This window comes from Babylonia areolata, chromosome 21 (assembly GCF_041734735.1).
Source record: "Babylonia areolata isolate BAREFJ2019XMU chromosome 21, ASM4173473v1, whole genome shotgun sequence".
NCBI classification, from domain to species: domain Eukaryota; kingdom Metazoa; phylum Mollusca; class Gastropoda; order Neogastropoda; family Buccinidae; genus Babylonia; species Babylonia areolata.
In genome coordinates this window covers 24267775-24288084 of record NC_134896.1, presented here as the reverse complement: position 1 = coordinate 24288084, position 20310 = coordinate 24267775, and the positions used below count along the sequence as shown (strand labels likewise).

At 39.8% G+C, this 20310-nt stretch overlaps 1 protein-coding gene across 1 annotated transcript in view; it reads right to left on the bottom strand.

The window, feature by feature from the left end:
• Positions 1-20310, bottom strand: part of LOC143295771 (cytochrome P450 3A8-like) — a 31643-nt gene that overhangs the window by 9682 nt on the left and 1651 nt on the right. Inside the window, exons 3-12 of the mRNA XM_076607390.1 lie at positions 18947-19043; positions 16148-16200; positions 14388-14481; positions 12989-13108; positions 10920-11008; positions 9712-9872; positions 8849-8976; positions 5152-5251; positions 1267-1424; positions 66-154 (exon numbers count right to left, since the gene is read on the bottom strand). Coding sequence (XP_076463505.1) covers positions 66-154; positions 1267-1424; positions 5152-5251; positions 8849-8976; positions 9712-9872; positions 10920-11008; positions 12989-13108; positions 14388-14481; positions 16148-16200; positions 18947-19043 — 1089 coding nt within the window. The remainder of the gene's footprint in view (positions 1-65; positions 155-1266; positions 1425-5151; positions 5252-8848; positions 8977-9711; positions 9873-10919; positions 11009-12988; positions 13109-14387; positions 14482-16147; positions 16201-18946; positions 19044-20310) is intronic.

Here is a 20310-nt window from a genome sequence, read left to right as displayed (position 1 = left end):
CAAATGAATAAGCGAACAGATACATTAAGAAACAGAGCAATAAACGAACAAATGGGCAGGCTTACATCGCGACAGGTGGAAACATCCGCAAAGATTCATGAATGGTGGCATCCAGGTATTTCAGTTGAGACACGCTTTCGTAGGTAGGTTTGTCCTGAAAACAATAGAACAGAATAGATTAGAATAAATCTTTATTACCAAGTGTACCGGGGTCACAAGGAATATTGGGTGGGATAGTACATAAAAAGGTACAAACATAAATCGAAAATCATACACAAACACAAATGCAGTAGAATTCAGTTTGCATACATGTGCATATCAATACAAGAACTTGTGAATACTCACACATGCACGCGCGCGCACACACACACCCACATGTTTGAACAGAAGCTGCATATTATATTTGGATGGGGCTGATGACTAGATCTTCAGATAAATGGTTGTTGATTGCACTACTGGATTTGTTCGAGAGACAGGGCATTGACTGCTTTGGGGAAAAAGCTATTGGCGAAGCGATTGGTTTTCGTCCTTATACTTCTGTACCGTCGACCATAGGGATCATCTCGAAAATCCCAAAATCTGGATGTGATTCGTCCTGGCTGATTTATTTTGCTTTTTTAAGTAACCGCTTATGATATACGTCGTCTAGAAAAAGTAGATCTTGGTGGCAGTTTTTAAGATACTGTTCAGGGCTGCGACTTCTGTCTTGGAAATGTTTCCGAACCAAACAGTGATAGCGAATGTTAACACACTTTCAATGACTACTCGGTAGAAATCAACCATGATTTCTTTTTTAATTCCGAACTTTTTGAGGCGCCGAAGAAAGTACATGTGCTGTTGTGCTTTCTTAACAATTTTTTCCCCATTTTTCTCCCATTTCAAATCGTTGGAAATTATCAGTCCGAGAAATTTAAACTCGCTGCTGATGTCTATTTTCTTGTCTTTAATGACAAGCAGTAAGGTGTCAGATCCGGTCTTCTATTGGACATCTTCAGAGGGACTTCACACTTTCGAGTGCTATGAAGAATGTGGAAAGAAGAAAAAAACAAAACAACCCAAGGTCACACAGTAGAAGACGTTGTCTCTGATAGACTTGGTTTTCAAGCGAGAGGGTATCGATCTCACTGTCCCACTGAACCATGTGAATGCTGTGCTGCTGAGTACACGTGCACTTTGACACTTGCAGACTTAAGTTTGTTTTCCGTTTAAGTTTCGCTCTTCCCAGCCTTTCAAAAAACAAAAACAAAAAAATATGGATTGACTTACGTCCCCAAGATGCTGCTTGATCTCCTCAAAGACCTTTTCCTGGATGTGTGGGTTGAGGGCCAGGTTATAGGTGAGGTACTGAAGAGAGGTGGCGGTCGTCTCATAGCCCGCGATCAGCACGATGAAGCCCTGGGCCATGACCTCATCCTTTGTCATGCCTGGGACACCATACAGTCAAGACGTCTCTTGAAGTAATTAATTTTGTTTTTACTTTCTCATGGAAATTAACTGAATATGAACGTCCAAGAGAAATAGGAACAGATAAGTAACAGGAAAAAAATTTTTTTTAATCGAAAACGATAAAAGCAGAAACATAACAGAACAAATCTATTTAAAAAAAAATAAAATAAAATAAAATAAAAATATTTGTATATATGACAAGCAACACAACACAATAAACAGGGATTTGGGGGGTCAAATGCTTTGATATACTTCACTTCAATCAATGGGCTATTTCAGATTGTGAAAGAAAAAAGCCTAGCGAGGTCTGAAACATTTATCAATTAACAATAAACAAACACAGAACTCTAAGCTCATAAAGTACACGAACGTGAAGGCAGCAATGCTTATCGCTTTCCATTTAGAAGTCAGCATCATGCAGGTCTTAAGAGAAAGTATTCTACCATTGACTTGGATGGCAGCCCTACGGCAGCCATACAAAAGGTAGGTTTCAAATAATATTACATGATCGTGGGTTACTGTTTCAGAGTTTGAAAAGGCCTTCGATTCTATTTCAAGAAACTTATGTAGCCAATACACAGACTAAAAATAAAAACAGGATAAGAGGAAACCTTCACTGGTGTGCAGAAAGTATGAAAAGAGATGAAAAATCTAAAATTAGATATTGAGCTTAAATTTTTGACTTTATGAATAATAATAATAATAATAATAACAACAACAACAACAACAATAATGCATAGTTTTTCTATGGCGCGATATACAGCACCAATGCTGCTCAAAGCGCCTTACACCATCCAGTAGACCATAAACATGCCTTAAAAAAACACATCAACCGCTATCTGGCAATGGAATACATCCAGTGTGTTCATATGAATGAAAAAGCACACTTAAGAGATGAATCAGATTATAAAAGCAATGAAGTAAATAAGGCTTAGATTAAAACAAAATGCATGTCATAGACAACCCCCGCCCCCCCCCGCAACCCCCCCCCCCCCATATATATATATATATATATATATATATGTCCCTCCCTTACAGACACATACACACACACACGCTGACATTAGATATCAACTGCACTAAAATCGCATAAGCATTAAGATACTTCTTACTTCCTAACATAGAATTCTGTTCGGACATACTAACACGTCTACACACTTACACACGCATACCAGAGCACTGTACCCTCACAAACACATGCACGCACACACGCACACACACATACACACACACACACGAACACGCGCGCGCGCGCGTGCCCATCAGAAAAACCAGATAGAAAAAATGCCATCACATATAAAACTACATAAAATACACAATGCATTAAAACAGGACTACAAAAATACTAGTACAAAGATATTTGTTAACAGGCATACCTTGGTTTAACCGTTTCGCCCAGAACAAAAATGCTTACGGAAACGGTAAGTTTTCAGATCTGATTTAAAGGAATATAGATCAGAGGTCTGAAAGACCTATTTCCAGCACATTTCAGATTAGTCTTTTCAGAACTGGATCTAAATGTTCTGTGCGGTTCATGTTTCCAATACAGAGGAGAGATACAATGGAAGAGACTTGCAAAATGTCTGAAGGCGAGTGTTGCTAACTTATAGTGAACGCGGGATTCAATTGGAAGCCAGTGTAACCGATTCAGCAGATGTGTAACATGATCAGATTTCTTTTTTGGCGAGAACCAGTCGTGCAGCATTGTTCTGAATTTTCTGTAATCTGTTGATGGAGGAAGATGGTAAACCTGCGAGAGTGGAATTGCAGTAATCCAGTCTGAACAGAACAAAAGAGGAAACCAACTGAGCCATATTTTTCTCTGTCATGCAGAATATGACTGAGGCTAGCCTTCGGAGATGAAAATTACATGAGCGACACAAGAATGAAATTTGGTCTTTCATAGTCAAGGTTTGATCGAGATATACACCCAGGTATTTGGCTGATGTTTGAAATGCCACTGAAGCAGGGCCAAACGTAACTGGGTCCTTTTCTGCTGCCTTAAGACGAGTTAGGTCTCCCAACGGCTAAGAGTTCAGTTTTGTCTTCATTGAGTTTTAGCTTGTTTTTGTCCAATGATAATTATGATATCAACAAGACGTGTAAAGCAAAGTAACATTTTTAGTCAAATTTTATATTTACTGTTTATGATAAGTATACTGGATTTGGAAACGATTGAAAATGGCAGACACAGTGCAACATTTGATTTGGGAGAGTATCTATCCATCTATCTATCTATATATCTATCTACCTATCTATATATCTATTCATTAATTTCATTTATTCATTCATTCAATCATTCATTTTGAGATTTGGATGACATTGTCTTACTTTCAGAAGCAGCAGAAGGCTTGCAATATCAGTTATGTCACCTGTATTCAGCATCATACAGACTTGAATTTATAGTAGACATAGAAGAATTAAACTCATTATTTTTTCTGAAACAAATGGATGCATAGCAGCAGTTAATGCATACTAATATACTGGAATCTATTTGTCAAAAAACTCATGTCAGGATTGTCTTTACAGAGCGAAATAAATTGAGTATTTCATCAGCATTGCATAAGTTTGATAATTACTCGAATATATTTTCAAATTTGTTTGATGCACAATTACAACCACTGGTCTAATAATTATGATACCGACGTGTGAGGACTTAAGGGAGGGTATGAAATGAAAAAGTTTCATTCATTTGCAATGGAAAGCTTAGCACGTCGATTGAAAAACTCCTGATATTCGGTATATTTACATATAAAATGCGTACGCTGCTGGTTATAAGTAGTTCAGATGGATTATTATTATTTGCCTGACCATGCTTACAGGATATTGTAATTTACATTCGATGGGGAAAACGTACAAAGGCAACTAGCATACATCTCTCTCTCTCTCTCTCTCTCTCTCTCTCTCTCTCTCTCTCTATATATATATATATATATGTGTGTGTGTGTGTGTGTGTGTGTGTGTGTGTGTGTAGTTACAACGTTTACGTTTTTTGGTGTTCATTTTGGTATGGAATAATCACGTTGTTAAAAGTGGAAGGGTGACTTTTTTAGTTAGTTATTTAGCTTTAAGCAACGGACCACTGACTGCAGGTGAAAGGATACAAACAACTGACATATTCTCAATGTATATCTATGGAATATTCAAATCGAATCAGTTGATAAAACCTTTTTTTTAAATTTTTATAGTTATTCTAGTATTGTGAGAAGTGCTCTTCGCTTGGTGTTTCTGATTCAACTGTTGATTCTGAAACAGATACACAAACACCCATTGTAACTAGGTCGTTCTGTGCCGTCGATCCATTGAAAATGAAGTTCATTTTGTCTTTACTTTCCCAGCACTAAACGATCTGAGATTTGGATTTATTCCTGAAAACCACTGCAGCGGTCCATCGAATTCAGATCAGTACTGCTCTTGTCAGTAAAAAAAAAAAAAAGTAGTTAAAACTAAAATACCGACATATATCCGTAAATCACTGACATATCTGAGACCACTAACATCGCAACTGAACGGGGAAAAAACGTGTATCGGTGTATTCGGTTGTTGATAATCTATACATGTCTGAATACAAGCATGATGCATCTCACAACTTCAAATGGGGCTACTCAGCCTTCTTAATACTTATTTGACTCCGAGTCTCTCTCTCTCTCTCTCTGTGTAGTTACAATGTTTACGTCACACACACACACACACACACACACTGACGTCGGTTACTCTTGTTGTCGTCTCTGTCCTCTGTACGGTCAGTGATCTGCTCAGGGTCAGCCTCTGCATCCACCAGCATCTGTAGGAAGTCCACCGATTTCTGCAACACGCATCTCCATCAGTAGTAGTAGTAGTAGTAGCTACAGCAGCAGCAACAGTAGTAAAAGTAGCAGTTGTAGTAGTAGTCAGTAGTTAAAGAAGTAGATGCAGAAAGAGAAGAAGATTAAGTGTGTGTGTGTGTGTGTGTGTGTGTGTGTGTGTGAGAGAGAGAGAGAGAAAGAGAGATCTTCAGTTTAACGTCTATTCACAACAATTGTTATAAGACGGAAAGAGGAGCAGTAGTGGATGAAAGAAAGGGAATGAATGTGAATATTAGTGTGAGAAAGTGTTAATAATATGTATTAGAGGAACAGTATATCATGGGATATTAAATTTAAAGAGATTGTGGTGTGTAATGAATGAGGTGTCATAGGAGGGATAATATGTGTATGCATATCAACAAGTATTAACTACAACAATGTAAATATAAATAACGACATTAATCAAAATACATCAAAGGAGGATACCAACTGGACTGGAGATCAAAATTTCCGACAACTTTCTAAGCAATGAATATCATTCAAAATCTTTTCAGTGGATAATGGAACATTGATAGAAAGATCATCAACTGCATCTTTTGGAATTAACTGTCTTATGAATGAATGAGTAGATGGCTTATAGTTACTTATTTACCGCACATACATTTTACATTTTTTAGAAAATTTTGTACGAAAGGCATTTCGCCGAATTCTGTACATTAGACTTGTAATTTGTCTTGAATATGCTGTTGGTGTCAAATTTTGAAAATCTTTGGGATTAGCCGCATTCTTTGTGCTTACACAATATTGGTAATATTTATTATTTGAATCTATAAGCAATTTCTTAAACCGACTTCTGGATACATTTTCTATACTACTCCAGCATTCATGTAGATCTAACTGGATGTCAAGTTGCATTGCGCCTTCGAAATTACGTGCTGCTTTTCCATCTGCTTGGTTTACCCACTCGTTAGAAGATCTTCCACTGTGTGAATATACCCAGCAGAGGGTTATATTAATGCCCTGTTATGTCAGTTGATGAATAATATGTTTTATTTCCATCGTCATCTCAATTCGCTTCTTTAGATTTGGAGAATCAATAGCTTGTAATACTGACTTTGAGTCTACACATGACAAAACATCACATACAGTTTTCGGAATGTCTGAAATATATGGCTACAAGTTCAGCTGTGAAAATGGAATAATCACAAAAGCCGCTTCTGAATTACCATTTTCTAGAACAGATCCATCTGGGTATATTTTTTTAAAAGATAATTTGAATATTGATTTTCCATCAGTTTCAGTTTCAGTAGCTCAAGGAGGCGTCACTGCGTTCGGACAAATCCATATACGCTACACCACATCTGCCAAGCAGATGCCTGACCAGCAGCGTAACCCTACGCGCTTAGTCAGGCCTTGAGGAAAAAAAAGGTGAATAAATAATAGATAAGCTTACACAAATAAATAAATAAATAAATAAATAATAACTATAATGTTAAAAAAGAAAAAAAAAGGTAGTAGTAATAATAATGATAATAATAAAAATTAATAACAATAATAAATAAATAAATATTCTCTCATTTTCCATATGAGAGAGTACTTCAGTTTTTAACAGAAATGGTAACTGGATCTTGGATATATCTGTGTAATCTATGTCAATGGTAACTTTACACTGCTCCCATTCAGGAACTGGTGAAAAAGTAGGTATTTTTGCGATTTGCTTCCCTTTTGATTCAGTGGCACTAATGATATCTGATGCAAATGTATTAATGGATGTCATAGACTGTGTCGTCTTAGCTCTTTAGCAAAATCTTTTTGTGAACTCAAATTAGCTTCTTCTTTGGAAAATGTTTCATATGCGGAAGATTTGATAACGAATTTCGCGGCTGAGGCTTTTCGTTGTTCATCAAGAGATTAAACACATTAAAATTGATGTAAGGATGGGCACACCTAGAGCGAGTTTATAAGCCTTACAATCAATGCTTTGCAGCTTCTTTAACAACTGCAGTAGGGCACTGAAAAATACCTCTTGAGCGTATGTCAAGCGTGAACGTACGAGGGAGGTAGCGACAGATATTAACGCTTTGGTGTCTTGACCCCTGTGCAGTTTACAAATTATTTTAAGGAAATTTAGACCTTTTCTTGCTTTTTTTTTTTTTTTTCTTTTTTTTTTCTTTTTAATATATAGTCAATATGATAATTCCACGAAAGTTTTGAAGAAAGATAGACTCCCCAAAATTTAACGGATTGTGTATATCTGATGATAGTAATTTTTATTGTAAACACAGGGAGCTTTTTTGGTCGTGTGTTAAATAGCATCACATTTGTTTTTTTTTCTAAGGACAATGATAAGCCATTTTCTGTCATCAAGGTGCTGATTTTATCAAGTTCCCGCTGGTATATTTTCTTTGTGTAATTCAGTGTTCTAGTTGACGTTTTATTTTTCATTGTCACCTTCATCCATTAACAAATATCATCAGCAAATTGAATCAAGACTGTATCTTTAGCTAGCTTGTTAGGTAGATCTGCTAATAATATGTTAAATAAAATCTGCGAAATTACTGATCCTTGTGGTAACCCATGTGTAATTGTCTGGGGTTTGAGTAGGTATTTCCTGATCTCACTTGTATACATCTATCTGATGAAAACTTCTTATACAATAATACATTTTGCCTGTGATACCAATAGTTTTCAGTTTATATAAAATTCGAGCATGCCACACGTGGCCGTATGCGTTTTTTCACATAAAAAAAGTTCGCTAGCACGTTTTTTCGCTTTGCACACTGTTGCTTTACCTGTGTAGTCAGATTGACTAGATGTTCTGTGGATGATCTACCTTTTCTAAAGCCAGCTTAGTTTATAGGAATTACACTATGCTTCTCACAATAATGAACAAATCTTTTAGAACAATGTTTTCCATTAGTTTGCATTCATGCGATGTTAAGGCAATTGGTCGATAACTGTTTTTATCCGTTCTGTGTTTGCCCTGTTTGTGTATTGGGACAACGACTGAGTGTTTCCATACAAGAGGAATGTCACCACCAGACCAACATTTCTTTAAAAATAAATGTAAGAAATCAGTCAAATTTCCGGGCTAATGTCTCAACGTTTCGTTTCAAATTCCATCTAGACCAACTGATGTTTTTTTGCTGCCGAGATTTGAGAGACATTCCTTTATTTCATCTGGTGTTATTTCACTATACATATTATATATATATATATATATATATATATATATATATATGTGTGTGTGTGTGTGTGTTTGTGTGAGTGTGTGTGCGTGCGTGTGTACGTTCGTTCGTGTGTGTGTGTGTGTGTGTTTCTTGTACCACCACCAACCTCCCACCCGCATGTCTCTCGCTTGCTGTGTGTACACGTACGTGTCCATCGCCACTGAGTGCGTACTTCTGAATAGCTCTGTGTGTGTGCGCGTGCATGACACGAGTGCACTCAGACGTATGCATATTCTAACAACGACAGAAACAATGAATGCTGTCAAAATTAAGGAATCAACCAAACTGATTTCAGCGGCAGTGTAATCAACTTGATGATTGTTGGCCGTCAAACGAACGGAAGAAAAATAACCAGTCAGCTAATAAGCCCACCTGTCCATCTCTTACCTGTCGCTGTGAGTTCCTTTCCTCGCGTCTGGCGTCCACCATTTTCTCCAAAGCGGCGAAGAAGAACTGACCGTTTCCGAACACATTTTGTACTCTGCTTAGTAAAGGTGCGATGACCGGGAAGGCCTCTGCACAGCACAGCATGCTTGTGAGGATACAGCAAGAGGGAGAAGCACGGGTGAGGTGTTCGTACAATGCAATGACCACACACACACACACACACACACACACACACACACACACACACACACATACACACCTAATGTAGATCTCACAAACAATTCAGGCGCATGCATACATTTGTGCAGCCACACTCACAACCCCACCCCCACCCCCGCCCCCACACACACATCACACACACACACCATGACACCGTTCCCCAACCATCACCTCATCTCATCTCTGTTCCTCCCCTTACCACACCCACACAAACACACACACACACACACACACACACACACACACACACACACACACACACACACTACCACTACCACCACAACAGTTTCAGTTTCAGTAGCTCAAGGAGGCATCACTGCGTTCGGACAAAAACCATATACGCTACACCACATCTGCCAAGCAGATGCCTGACCAGCAGCGTAACCCAACGCGCTTAGTCAGGCCTTGACCACCACAACAACCCATTAACCAACCATTCTCCAAATCTCCCTACCCGCAAACCACAGCTCAACATCCAAACCTACCAAACTCTACTCTCCACAACTCCATCCCCACACTCACCCTATTCCGCCCAACCCAACAGGCCACAACTCAATAATCCCCCCCCTCCCGTGACGCCCCGTCCCACCGAACTCTACAGGCCACAGCTCCACAACCTCCCCACCCCTCGCATCCCCACTTACGCGAGAAGTAAAAAATGAAGCGGCGCCAGCCTCGGAAACCGACCGTACTGAAGAGCGCCTTGCAGTTGGTGACAAAGGGCTCTTCCTCCTGGGTCTGAGAGTTAGTCTCCAGGCCGAAGGCAGTGCCCGCGATCACGTCCATCGTGAAGGCCCCGAACACCCTGTGGTGGTGATGGAACAGAAATCCATCAGTCAGTTCATCAAGCCATTGACAGTTTAGGAGGCGGAGGAGGAAGAATTGTCTTTAATGTCCCGTCACACATACTGGTGATTGTAGACATTTTGTCAGAGTATTGATTTTCTTTTTATATTTGAGTATTATCGTTAAGGAGAAGAGGGGGATGGGGTGAATGGTGAGTTGAGGAAACCGGGTAAACGGAGGGTGAACTATGTATTGTCAGTGTATGCTAGTCAGTCAGTCAGTCGTGTCCGACTACGACCATCACAGGAAGCAACTGCTGTCTCGACTATCTTGGCTAGAATTTGACAAAAGTGCAGGGTGTCTTGCTCAAGTCACATTCCAATCCTCTCAACCAAGAAGGTTTTTGGATAGTCGGCGATGGGATGGTTCCCTGAGGCCGACTAGCCCCTAAGGCTGCAGCACTAACAGCCAGTGCAATCCTGCCTCCTGGTTAGAGAGTAAGTATGGGAAGAACTAAACCGGTCAAATAAAAAAAAACAAACAAAAAAACAAAAAACGATTGGGTTGGTCGGTGTCTTGGCGCAATACGTCATCTCATTTCAGTAAAGTTTAAAATTCTGAAAAAAAGTTAATACACACTCGTTCTCAAACGGCATCTGGTGAACATATTTCTGTTTGAATGATCTGATTCAAATCTCAGTGTAAAGAATCTGGAATGTGTAGTGAAATCTACTGACATATTTTTCTTTACTTGCAAGAAGTTATACATATGAAGATTGTTATTCGATCTGGAACAAGAAGATTGTTGTAACCATTTACCATTGTTAACATCATAACTGCTTTACTGTCAAAGTTTCTGGATGATTGATTTGGATATTGATTTATGACCTGAAACACCACTGTCTACTGTTGTTTTTTCTCCCTGGCAGTCAAGTGGTTCTAAATGCCTTACTAACCACCAGCATACCATCACCACCATAACCACTACCATCCACGTATTCAAATACACAACACAGAGACAGACAGACAGACAGCCAGACGCGGTGAAACACAGAAGGCAATTCACTCTTTAACATCGATGTCCTGGGCAGCACGGGCCTTGGTGTCTATGTTGTTGACCAGCAGAGATGTGCAGCGTTTGACGTAATGACTCATCTGCAAGACACAACATGAACCACGTCAGTCCCTGTAGTCTGTAGTTCAGCCGAGCGTGTGTGCAAGTTTCACGCTTTATTTCAAACACCTCTTATACTCAATGCATTAATGTATCTTTTTCATTCATCTTGAGCGTATCGGTTTATCTAGTTTTTATCTGATATCGAATTAGTAAGCATAGCGTTCAGCTGCATTACACACGGTTTAGGTTATGATAATGCTGTTAATTAATTATAAAGAGTAGCCTTAATTGCTCACAGGACCATTAAATAAGCGCGCGTGTATGCGTGTGGTACATATTTGTACTGTTTCCTGAAAACATGCGTTTATATATCTTGGTCAACATTGTCATTTGGTAGGCTATGTAGTTCACTACACGAATAGGAATGAGTTAATGTAGTCTTTGAGTTTTAACAGTTGAAAGTATACCAACTGAATTCGGGAAAATCCTATTCATTATTTTCAGCGTCCTGATTTCAGGGATCTGTTTTACCGGCAATTTTCGAGCACAGACGAAACGATATTACCAAAAGTGGATGTTGTAAACCACATTCAGCTGCTTTTTTTAAGGATTATTTTACTCAATTTTGATGCAGATTCAGTCGCTAAATTAACGTGCCGCCATTGTACAAGTCAAAATGAAGTCCTTTTCACTTCATACGACGTTTAGAAGTACTTGTACTTGGGTCTACATGTTATTAGTTTAACAAAATACTCAATTTTCATATCAATTTTTAGTTATAAAACAAGAATGAACATAAAAGAGAAACTGAATCGACCGTGTCGTACATTCCCGGCGGGTGTAACGCTTTACCGCGGACTTAAAAAGAATTTTTAATTGCCCTTAAAGATTTTTTGAATGCCCAGGATACACCAGAATAATGTGATTTAACTCTCTCCACACGAACGGCGAAAGAGACGACGTTAACAGCGTTTCACCCCAATTACCATCATCAAAATATTGCAAGAGGAAGGCTCTTATACTGAAGAGGTGAATGTTGACAAAGAATACCACAATTCTGACGACGGAAGCTAAAGGTTGGGTCATTCAAACACCCACTGGACATCCGAGGGGTCTGTGTAGAGGAGAAGAGAGGACTGGCCGTACTGAGTGAGTTAAACAGCGTTCTCACTGCGAATACCGCAATCGATTTACCGCCCTTTAAAAAAGCATGTTTAAATATTAAATTTTTGAACGTCAGTTAAGGAGTCACGACAGTGTAACGGGTAAGATCGTTTCTTCGCACCCGAACACGCGGGGTTCGAATCTGCTGTCAGGACTTTTTTCCACCCTTCTTCTTCTTCTTTTTCTTTTTAACACGAAGCTATATAATAACAAATACAGAACACATTTTAACGATTAGATTTTTGTAAAAGTCTTGAAGGCCTTGCCACTCTTGTTTATACGTATGGTAATTACGTGCAACGTGTCTTTTCTCATATGCCCCAACTGCAAAACACAGGATTCTTTTTTCGTTTAAGAACGCTAAAATAAAATATTACCCTAATACTCACACCAGCACGTGAATTAATGTGGATCTACCAACATTGTGTGTGTGTGTGTGTGTGTGTGTGTGTGTGTGTGTGTGTGTGTGTTATAAACAGATCTTAAAATGCTTATGTTTTGCTTTTTGTTTCAACGATGGTGTTGTATGAAACGCTTATACAATAGAAAACGTATCAGGCTCTTTTTCTGTCTGGAAGTCATTCAACAAAAGATTAAAACTGGCTCATGTCTTTTTAACACTCTCACTTACAGTCATTTATGAACGCCTGCTCGCCAACACGAAACACACACAGGCACAAACAACGCCCCCTACCATTCACCACACACTCACGCACGCATAAACGCACGAAAGTATAAACACACACACACACACACACACACACACACACACACACACACACACATTCAAACACACGCGCGCGCATGCACGCACGAACGCATACACGTACACATATAATCATATGCCCACAGACCAGTTTCAGTTTGCTGGTGCTGAAAGTAGGTGTCATCAAATTGCGGATACGCTTCCAAGTAGTACCCCCGGCGAAAAACAAGGATTTCTTCACGACTTTGCCTAGGCCCGGAGTGGTATTCTGTTATTGGCGTACAGAGAAAAAAAAACACACACACACACGCGCGTGCGCACATACACAAATATATTCACCACCACCAACACTCACACACACATTCACCCACATTCACGAGCGCGTGCACACACACACACACACACACACACACACACACACACACACACACACACATCTAATTGACATAATCAATGGATGATGTTCAAATACAATATAGAACAAATAAATGAGAGAACGGTTGAATGAACGAATGAATGAATGAATGAATGAATACAACACAGGGAAAAGAAAGAAAGAAAACAGACGAACAGACAAAAAAACCGGGGTGAAATAGATACTGAAGAGATACGGAAGCAAAGAATGAAATGAGGCATTCGGGCTGTCTGGTAAAGGATCGAGGTCCAGATATCGGTACAGAAAGAGAGGGGGTGGATAGAGAAAGGCAGAGAGAGAGAGACGGAAATGGGTGATAAGACACTGAGAGAGGGGAGAGGGTAGAGAGAGAAAGAGTAGTAGTAGTAGTTGTTGTATTTCTTGTTGTTGTAGGCAGCTAGTAGTAGTAGTTGTGGTTCGTCCGTCGGGATCGACGAGCACCATCTAGTCATCCTGGGGGTGGGTGGGTTGGGCTCTGTGGGTGCGCAGATGACTGGTCAGGCCAATCCGCGCCCGGGAGGTTCTGACGCAGTGTGGACAGGGGATGGTGGCGGCTGTCAGGGACTTGCTGGCACTGCTTTTCCTGGCCTGTCTGCGTTGCTCTGCTGCAGCGATTCTGTTGGCCTCACAGGATTTGGCGCCTTTGTGGACAGCTGAACGCCACTTTGGTCTGTCCATTGCATTCACCTCCCGCGTGTCGTGGCTGATGTTGAAGGCCTTCAGAGAAGCTTTCAGAGTGTCTTTGAAGCGCTTCTTTTGGCCTCCATGGGAGCGCTTGCCATGTTGGAGTTCGCCGTACAGCAGTTTCTTGGGGAGCCGGTGGTCTGGCATGCGAACTACATGGCCTGCCCAGCTCAGCTGGGCCTGCATCAAGATGGTGTAGATGCTGGGCAAGCTTGCACGAGTGAGCAGTAGTAGTAGTAGTGATGATAATAGGCCCAGTATAAAAGAGGAGAAGTTTGAGGAGGAGAAGGAGCTGGAGAAGGAGGGGTGGTAGAAAAAAGAGGAGGTGGAAAAGGAGTTGGAGAAGAAGCAGGAGAAGGAGGAGGAGGAGAAAGAAGAGGTGCATAGTACTGCCGTCATCATTTTATTATCATCATAAGAAATAATGCTATGATCATCATTATTTTACCCTGTCCGTGAAGTTGTTGAACTGCTTGACCATGACTTCACGAACAATGTCCAGATCCGTCACTGCCAGGTTAGGTCTGACGCCGGCGAAAAATCTGCGCATAATACGTCATCGTTAACGTCACATGATAGTAATGACATAAATTTAGATATCGTCATAAACAACAATTCACTTGCATATTTTCGATACGAATTTTTGAAATTAAATAAAATATAGGCCTTAATCAATTATTAATTGAATTGATTTTGATGTGTATCTTACATTCCATCACCTGTGAAGACAATTTTTGGCCAGAATATGACATCACGTGTTTTTTTTTGCTTTTAATTCGAATCTTCTTATATAAGGTTATGTTTTTCTGTTGCATTGCACATGCCACAGTAGTTTTTTCATTCAGTCAGTTAGTTTTCGCAGCCAGCACCTATCCAAACAGAAAACGGTTAAGTGAATCTAACAGGTTGGGGATAAGATCTTTAAGAAACCGGAAGGTGACCTATTTCGGACAAATGTCGCCCAGTTCAATGGCATTTAGCTGGCTGTTCAGCCAGCTGATGTACAGCTCCTGTTCTCTGCTGCCACAGAGCCCCAAATCGTGCTGAGTTCACCATATCTGATTTTTGGAGGTAATAATAACTATTTCACCAACAATAATATAGGGAAGTACAGTGGATATACACATTTTGACTCACAGCCGAAAATGTTCGTTTGTACAGCTTCTCTTACTCTGGATTCAGAGAGAAGAAATTTCCTCACTCAGAATCATAAGCACCCCGAAAACGCAGTATGGCTGCTTACATGGCGGGTTAAACCGGTCATACACATAAAAAAAAATCCAGCTCACACATAATTTATACAAGTGAACGTGGGAATAGCAGTCCACGACGTAGAAGAAAAAGAAAGAGGAGGAGGAGGAGAAGAAGAAGAAATATTGGTCTGATCAACAACCCAAGGGTTTACTGAACCAGCTGTGTTGAGGAAGATGGTCTGAAACCATCGAAATATACAAATAAGTTCCAACTTTTGGTACTGAGTTAGGAAATTCCTTCTACAGCTGACAATGTTCGTTCTTGAGACATGACAGTGACACAGAGGCTTTTCAGTTTTCGGTTCTTTACAATCAGTCGATTCTATTTGTGCACGCATATTCTATCTACAAGGATTATGAAAAGAAGGCTGTTGTTATGTATGCGTGTGTAACGGGACAGTGTAAGCATGAACACCAGCAACTGCTGTACATAGTGCAGAATACAAGTGTGTGGAGTGTGACATAATGCAAATGCGTGTTGAGAATGAATTCAACGACTTTCCACTGAGACTGAATGTAATGAGACAATGCAAATGCATATTGAAAATGAATCTAACGACTTTCCACTGAGACTGAATGCAATGAGTTAATGCAAATGCATGTTGAGAATGAATTCAACGACTCTCCGCTTAGATTGAATGTAATGAGATAATTCAAATGCATGTTGAAAATGAATCTAACGGCTTTCCAATGAGATTGAATGTAATGACTTTTCACTTCATTTCTATTGAAACTCTAATTTCTTGTAATTAATTAGGTCAATTGTTTGTATAGGGGTGGGGATGGTTTGTATGAACGAAGAAGCTCGATACTGAATTATTTTACCAATGTAACATCTGATTTGCTGTTGTGAGAGTGCAAAATAAATTTGAAGTTGAAACCTGAAATTGGAGTGGAACACTTCAGTCATGAGTGGCTGGTTGGAGGATGTTTGTAGAGCCTGCCTCATACTTACCCCACCACGCGTCCGTATTTCCACTGCCAGTCCGTGAACACACCGTACGGCGACTGTCGAAATCAATTCCACATATATAAGGTCAGTGCATATAAATCAACTCAGTTCGTTTCATTACAGGTCAAAATACTTCATTCACCATACACGGAACAATTACATAATGACTATGAATATATTGATCCCAAAGTCTCATTATCACTTATTTCACAAAGCAAAATTCAGCGCTCGTGAAAATTTTCGATCTTTCAGTTCAAAGTTCACTCCTCTCTCCACATCGAGTTCCGAGCTTCCTCAGCGAACAATCTTTTTTTGCTTGTTTGTTTTGATAGTTTGATTGGGATATGATACTATACTGTTATTGTTACTGCGTTTTCCCAAATCCTGGATTCTTAAAAAAATTCTTGCCATACAGATTATACTTCACAAGGCGAAAGAACCATGATTAGCATGGGTTTAAGTCAGGACTATTGGGTGGATAAGAAAGAGGTTCAGTTTCAGTTTCAGTAGCTCAAGGAGGCGTCACTGCGTTCGGACAAATCCATACACGCTACACCACATCTGCCAAGCAGATGCCTGACCAGCAGCGTGACCCAACATGCTTAGTCAGACCTTGAGAAAAAAAAGGGAGACAACACTGAACAAAGAAGGAAGAAAAAAAAAGCAGAAATAAAAGAGAGCAATAGAAAAGAGAAAAAAAATTTCTAGCACATAATTTTCCAGGTTGGAATGCTATTTATTCTGAAAGACTCCCTGGCATTCCATGATAAGAAAGAACTTGATGAACTACTCTTTACATTGGTCACAGTTACCGTAGGCACTTGATTTGTCATGTAGATGGAGCGTTTTGCTGAAACCTACTATATTCTACCGGTACTCATGGACGGACTGCATACATTTGGGCAAAACACTGTCTACATGATATCTATCGGTATGAGTAGGCTTGAGTGGGCACTGAATTGTTATGTTCATCTTCAACTAGTTTCCATACAAGCTGAGCAGTTTACTCGTTCCAGGCCTAAATTGGACATCAACATAGGTAACCGTCTTTTAAGTGTTTTTGTTTTTTGTTTTTGTTTTTTTGTTGTTGTTTTTTCATTTGAAATGATCAGTCCAACAGGATAAAAACCCTCCTACATTTGTTTCCACACGAAACTGCAGCTATCAAATAGACAAGAATTTTGACAGGATCATCGGTCGATCCTGTGAAGATATTCCATCTGGCTGCTCTCTGTTTTGATTTGTATTTCGATCTTATACCTACGTTAATTAGATCACATTTTGAATTACATCATACAATTGAACTAGTAATGGTGTCATTATAGTGATGCGCATATTGATTGCACAAAAACTGTGTTAACTCTTATATCAGTACAAGTTGGTAATATTGACTACAAACAGCTCGGAAATGGCAGCCTAACTCAAAATAATTTTGCATTTGTCCCCGTTAGCTAACTGATAGGCGTAAAGTCATCCGGATACGTTCTGAAGATAAATCAAGCAAAACGAAAACAACAAAAAACAATGACAATGTGAACAGTTTTCAAAAGAGATGGGTCGGCGAAAAAAACAACAACAAGAGAAGCAACTCCTTCCTGGCTCATGTGAGATACTTTATCAACCACAAAATTACTGTCATATTCATTAACGTATCGCTTCTCAGTTCGTTAAATGTTATTTTGGAACATGCACGGTGCATTCTTGGTTTTGTTTAGCGTAACCAAACATTCACATAATCGGATGGGGTTGTTTAAGAAAATATATGAATTGACTGGAATAACTCTGTAACTTGATAGGCTATACCTATACGAGTGACTGAAACCAATCAAAATGTATGCATATTTCAATAAGATTGTCCATAACTAATTTATTTTTCAGCAACATCAATTCATTTCTATGCTATTGTATTGAAACCATGTCGAGTTGTATGACTTTTAAAAGTTCCTCAGTTTGGCTTAACTCTGCGATGTTGAGCACAAATCACGGCAATAACACCTTTGTGCTTTCAGCTATTGTTTGTTTTTGTTGTTGTTTTTCCACAAGTCTCTCATTCTTTTCAGTGCCAATGTAAATATGTACAGACACGAGAGAGGAAAAACCGGTTACAAGTAATGCTGACTCTGTGTGATGTCCTACCAGGTTCATATTACACTGTTTACTTTCTCCAGCTAGCTTTTTTTTTCTTTTTTTTTTTCTGAAAACGACATCGTGCAGTTTCTCTGGTCGATCTCTTTGTGTCAACAAGCCACATCTCACACACACACACACACACACACACACACACATGCGTGTTTGCACAAGCGCAGTCTTTCACTGACAGTTTGGCAGAACTTAACTATGAAGCGACAATTTTTGATACAATACACTAGCGAACACGCTATCTCTCTCTCTCTCTCTCTCTCTCTCTCTCTGTGTGTGTGTGTGTGTGTGTGTGTGTGTGTGTGTGAGTGTGTGTGTGTGTGTACTTATTATTTGATGGAGTGTACATGTATCTTCATATTTCCATTATGCATATGTTTGTTTACATATAGATAGATAGATAGATACACTGATTGACATGTGGATTGATTGATTAATATATATAATAATGATAATACAGTATCATTTCATGTATAATGATGTGAGAGTTTCTATCAAGTTTGTTCACCGGTGCCCGTTCTTACTACACTTAACTTCATTACGATATTCCAACAACTATTAGAATAAGTACCAAACAGCATAGTTAATGATTATGGGAAACTAACAGATCATATAGTATTCTTACTAACCAATGCTGAAAAGTGCAGCAGCATCTGTACTCACTTTATTCCGCAGTTCCACAGAGTTGCCAAAGAAGGGCCAGGGTACGGGACCAGGAATGCCTTGGTTCGTCCACAGGGAATGGTGCCATGTTCCGTACCTGTTTTAAGTTCAGCCAGTCTGACACTTATTTCTATGAAAATAGGTATCACGATAAAATGAAGAATGACTGCTGAGTCTACAAAAACATGAAATGGAGAAGGTTTATACAACCCACAGTTGTTGTTTTTTTAAAATAAACCTTCTCAGATTTGGTGTTTCTTTTAAAATACCGTACTTTTTCTCGTTTGTTCTTCTTCCTCCTTTTGCTGTAAATGATAGCTTGCCAAATTGTGTACAATATATATGGGAGATTATATCAGTCTGATTCATGTAGTCTGCGGATGGGGAGTTGGGGGGTGGGGGGGGGAGAGTTGGGGTTGGGGAGGTTGTCGAGGCATTCGGTCCAATCAATCCGTCTGTAGATATGAATGAACGAGAGAATGAAATCAAAAGGAAAGAAAATCTCTCTCTCTCTCTCTCTCTGTCTGTCTGTCTGTCTCTCCCCTGTGTGTGTGTGGGGGGGGGGGGGGGGGGGGTATCACTGTCTCTCTCTGTGTCTGTCTGTTCTCATGTATGGTATGTATGTATGAATGTATGTATGTACGTCAGTTTCTATCTGTTTGTGTGTGGCTGAATGGAAGACAGAAAGAGTTGGGGCTAGCGAAAACGCGCGCGTGCGAGAGAGAAAGAGGGAGAGAGTGTGTGCACTCGCATGCGTGGATGTGTGTCTATCTCTGTGTATGCATGCGTGTGAGTGGGAATACGTGTAGAAAAGAGTGGGTGAGCACAAGTTGCCTGTTCTGACATGTACTAAGCAATAGGGCGAGCACAGTACGTATCTCTGTTCACTAGGTCAAGAGCTGCCCCTGCCGTCAAAGTAAACAGGGTGACGCTCATGAAATAAAAAAAAAAAAAAAAAAAGAAAAGAAAAAAAGAACAGGTCCACGGTTTCAACCTCGTCACGGACCGACCCACATTCAGGGGTCTCATTCCCCCCCCCCCCCGCCCCCCCACCAGTCCCCTACCCCTGCTCCAAACACGAGAACAGCGTGAAAGGCAGCGTGATCTAAATTGTACACGCTTTGATTAAGCAGTCAGTGACGGCGCATTGCTGTAACAGGCACGAGTAAGTGTCCTACTGACTGACAATGATTACAATTAACAGAGGAACAAAATAAATCATTTGCAAGAAAACACGATACACGACCAAACAGACAAAACTGGCACCCAGGTAAGTGAACACTCACACGTAGATAACAGAGGAACAACACGAATCATTTGCAAGAAAACACAATGCACGACCAAACAGACAACACTGGTACTCA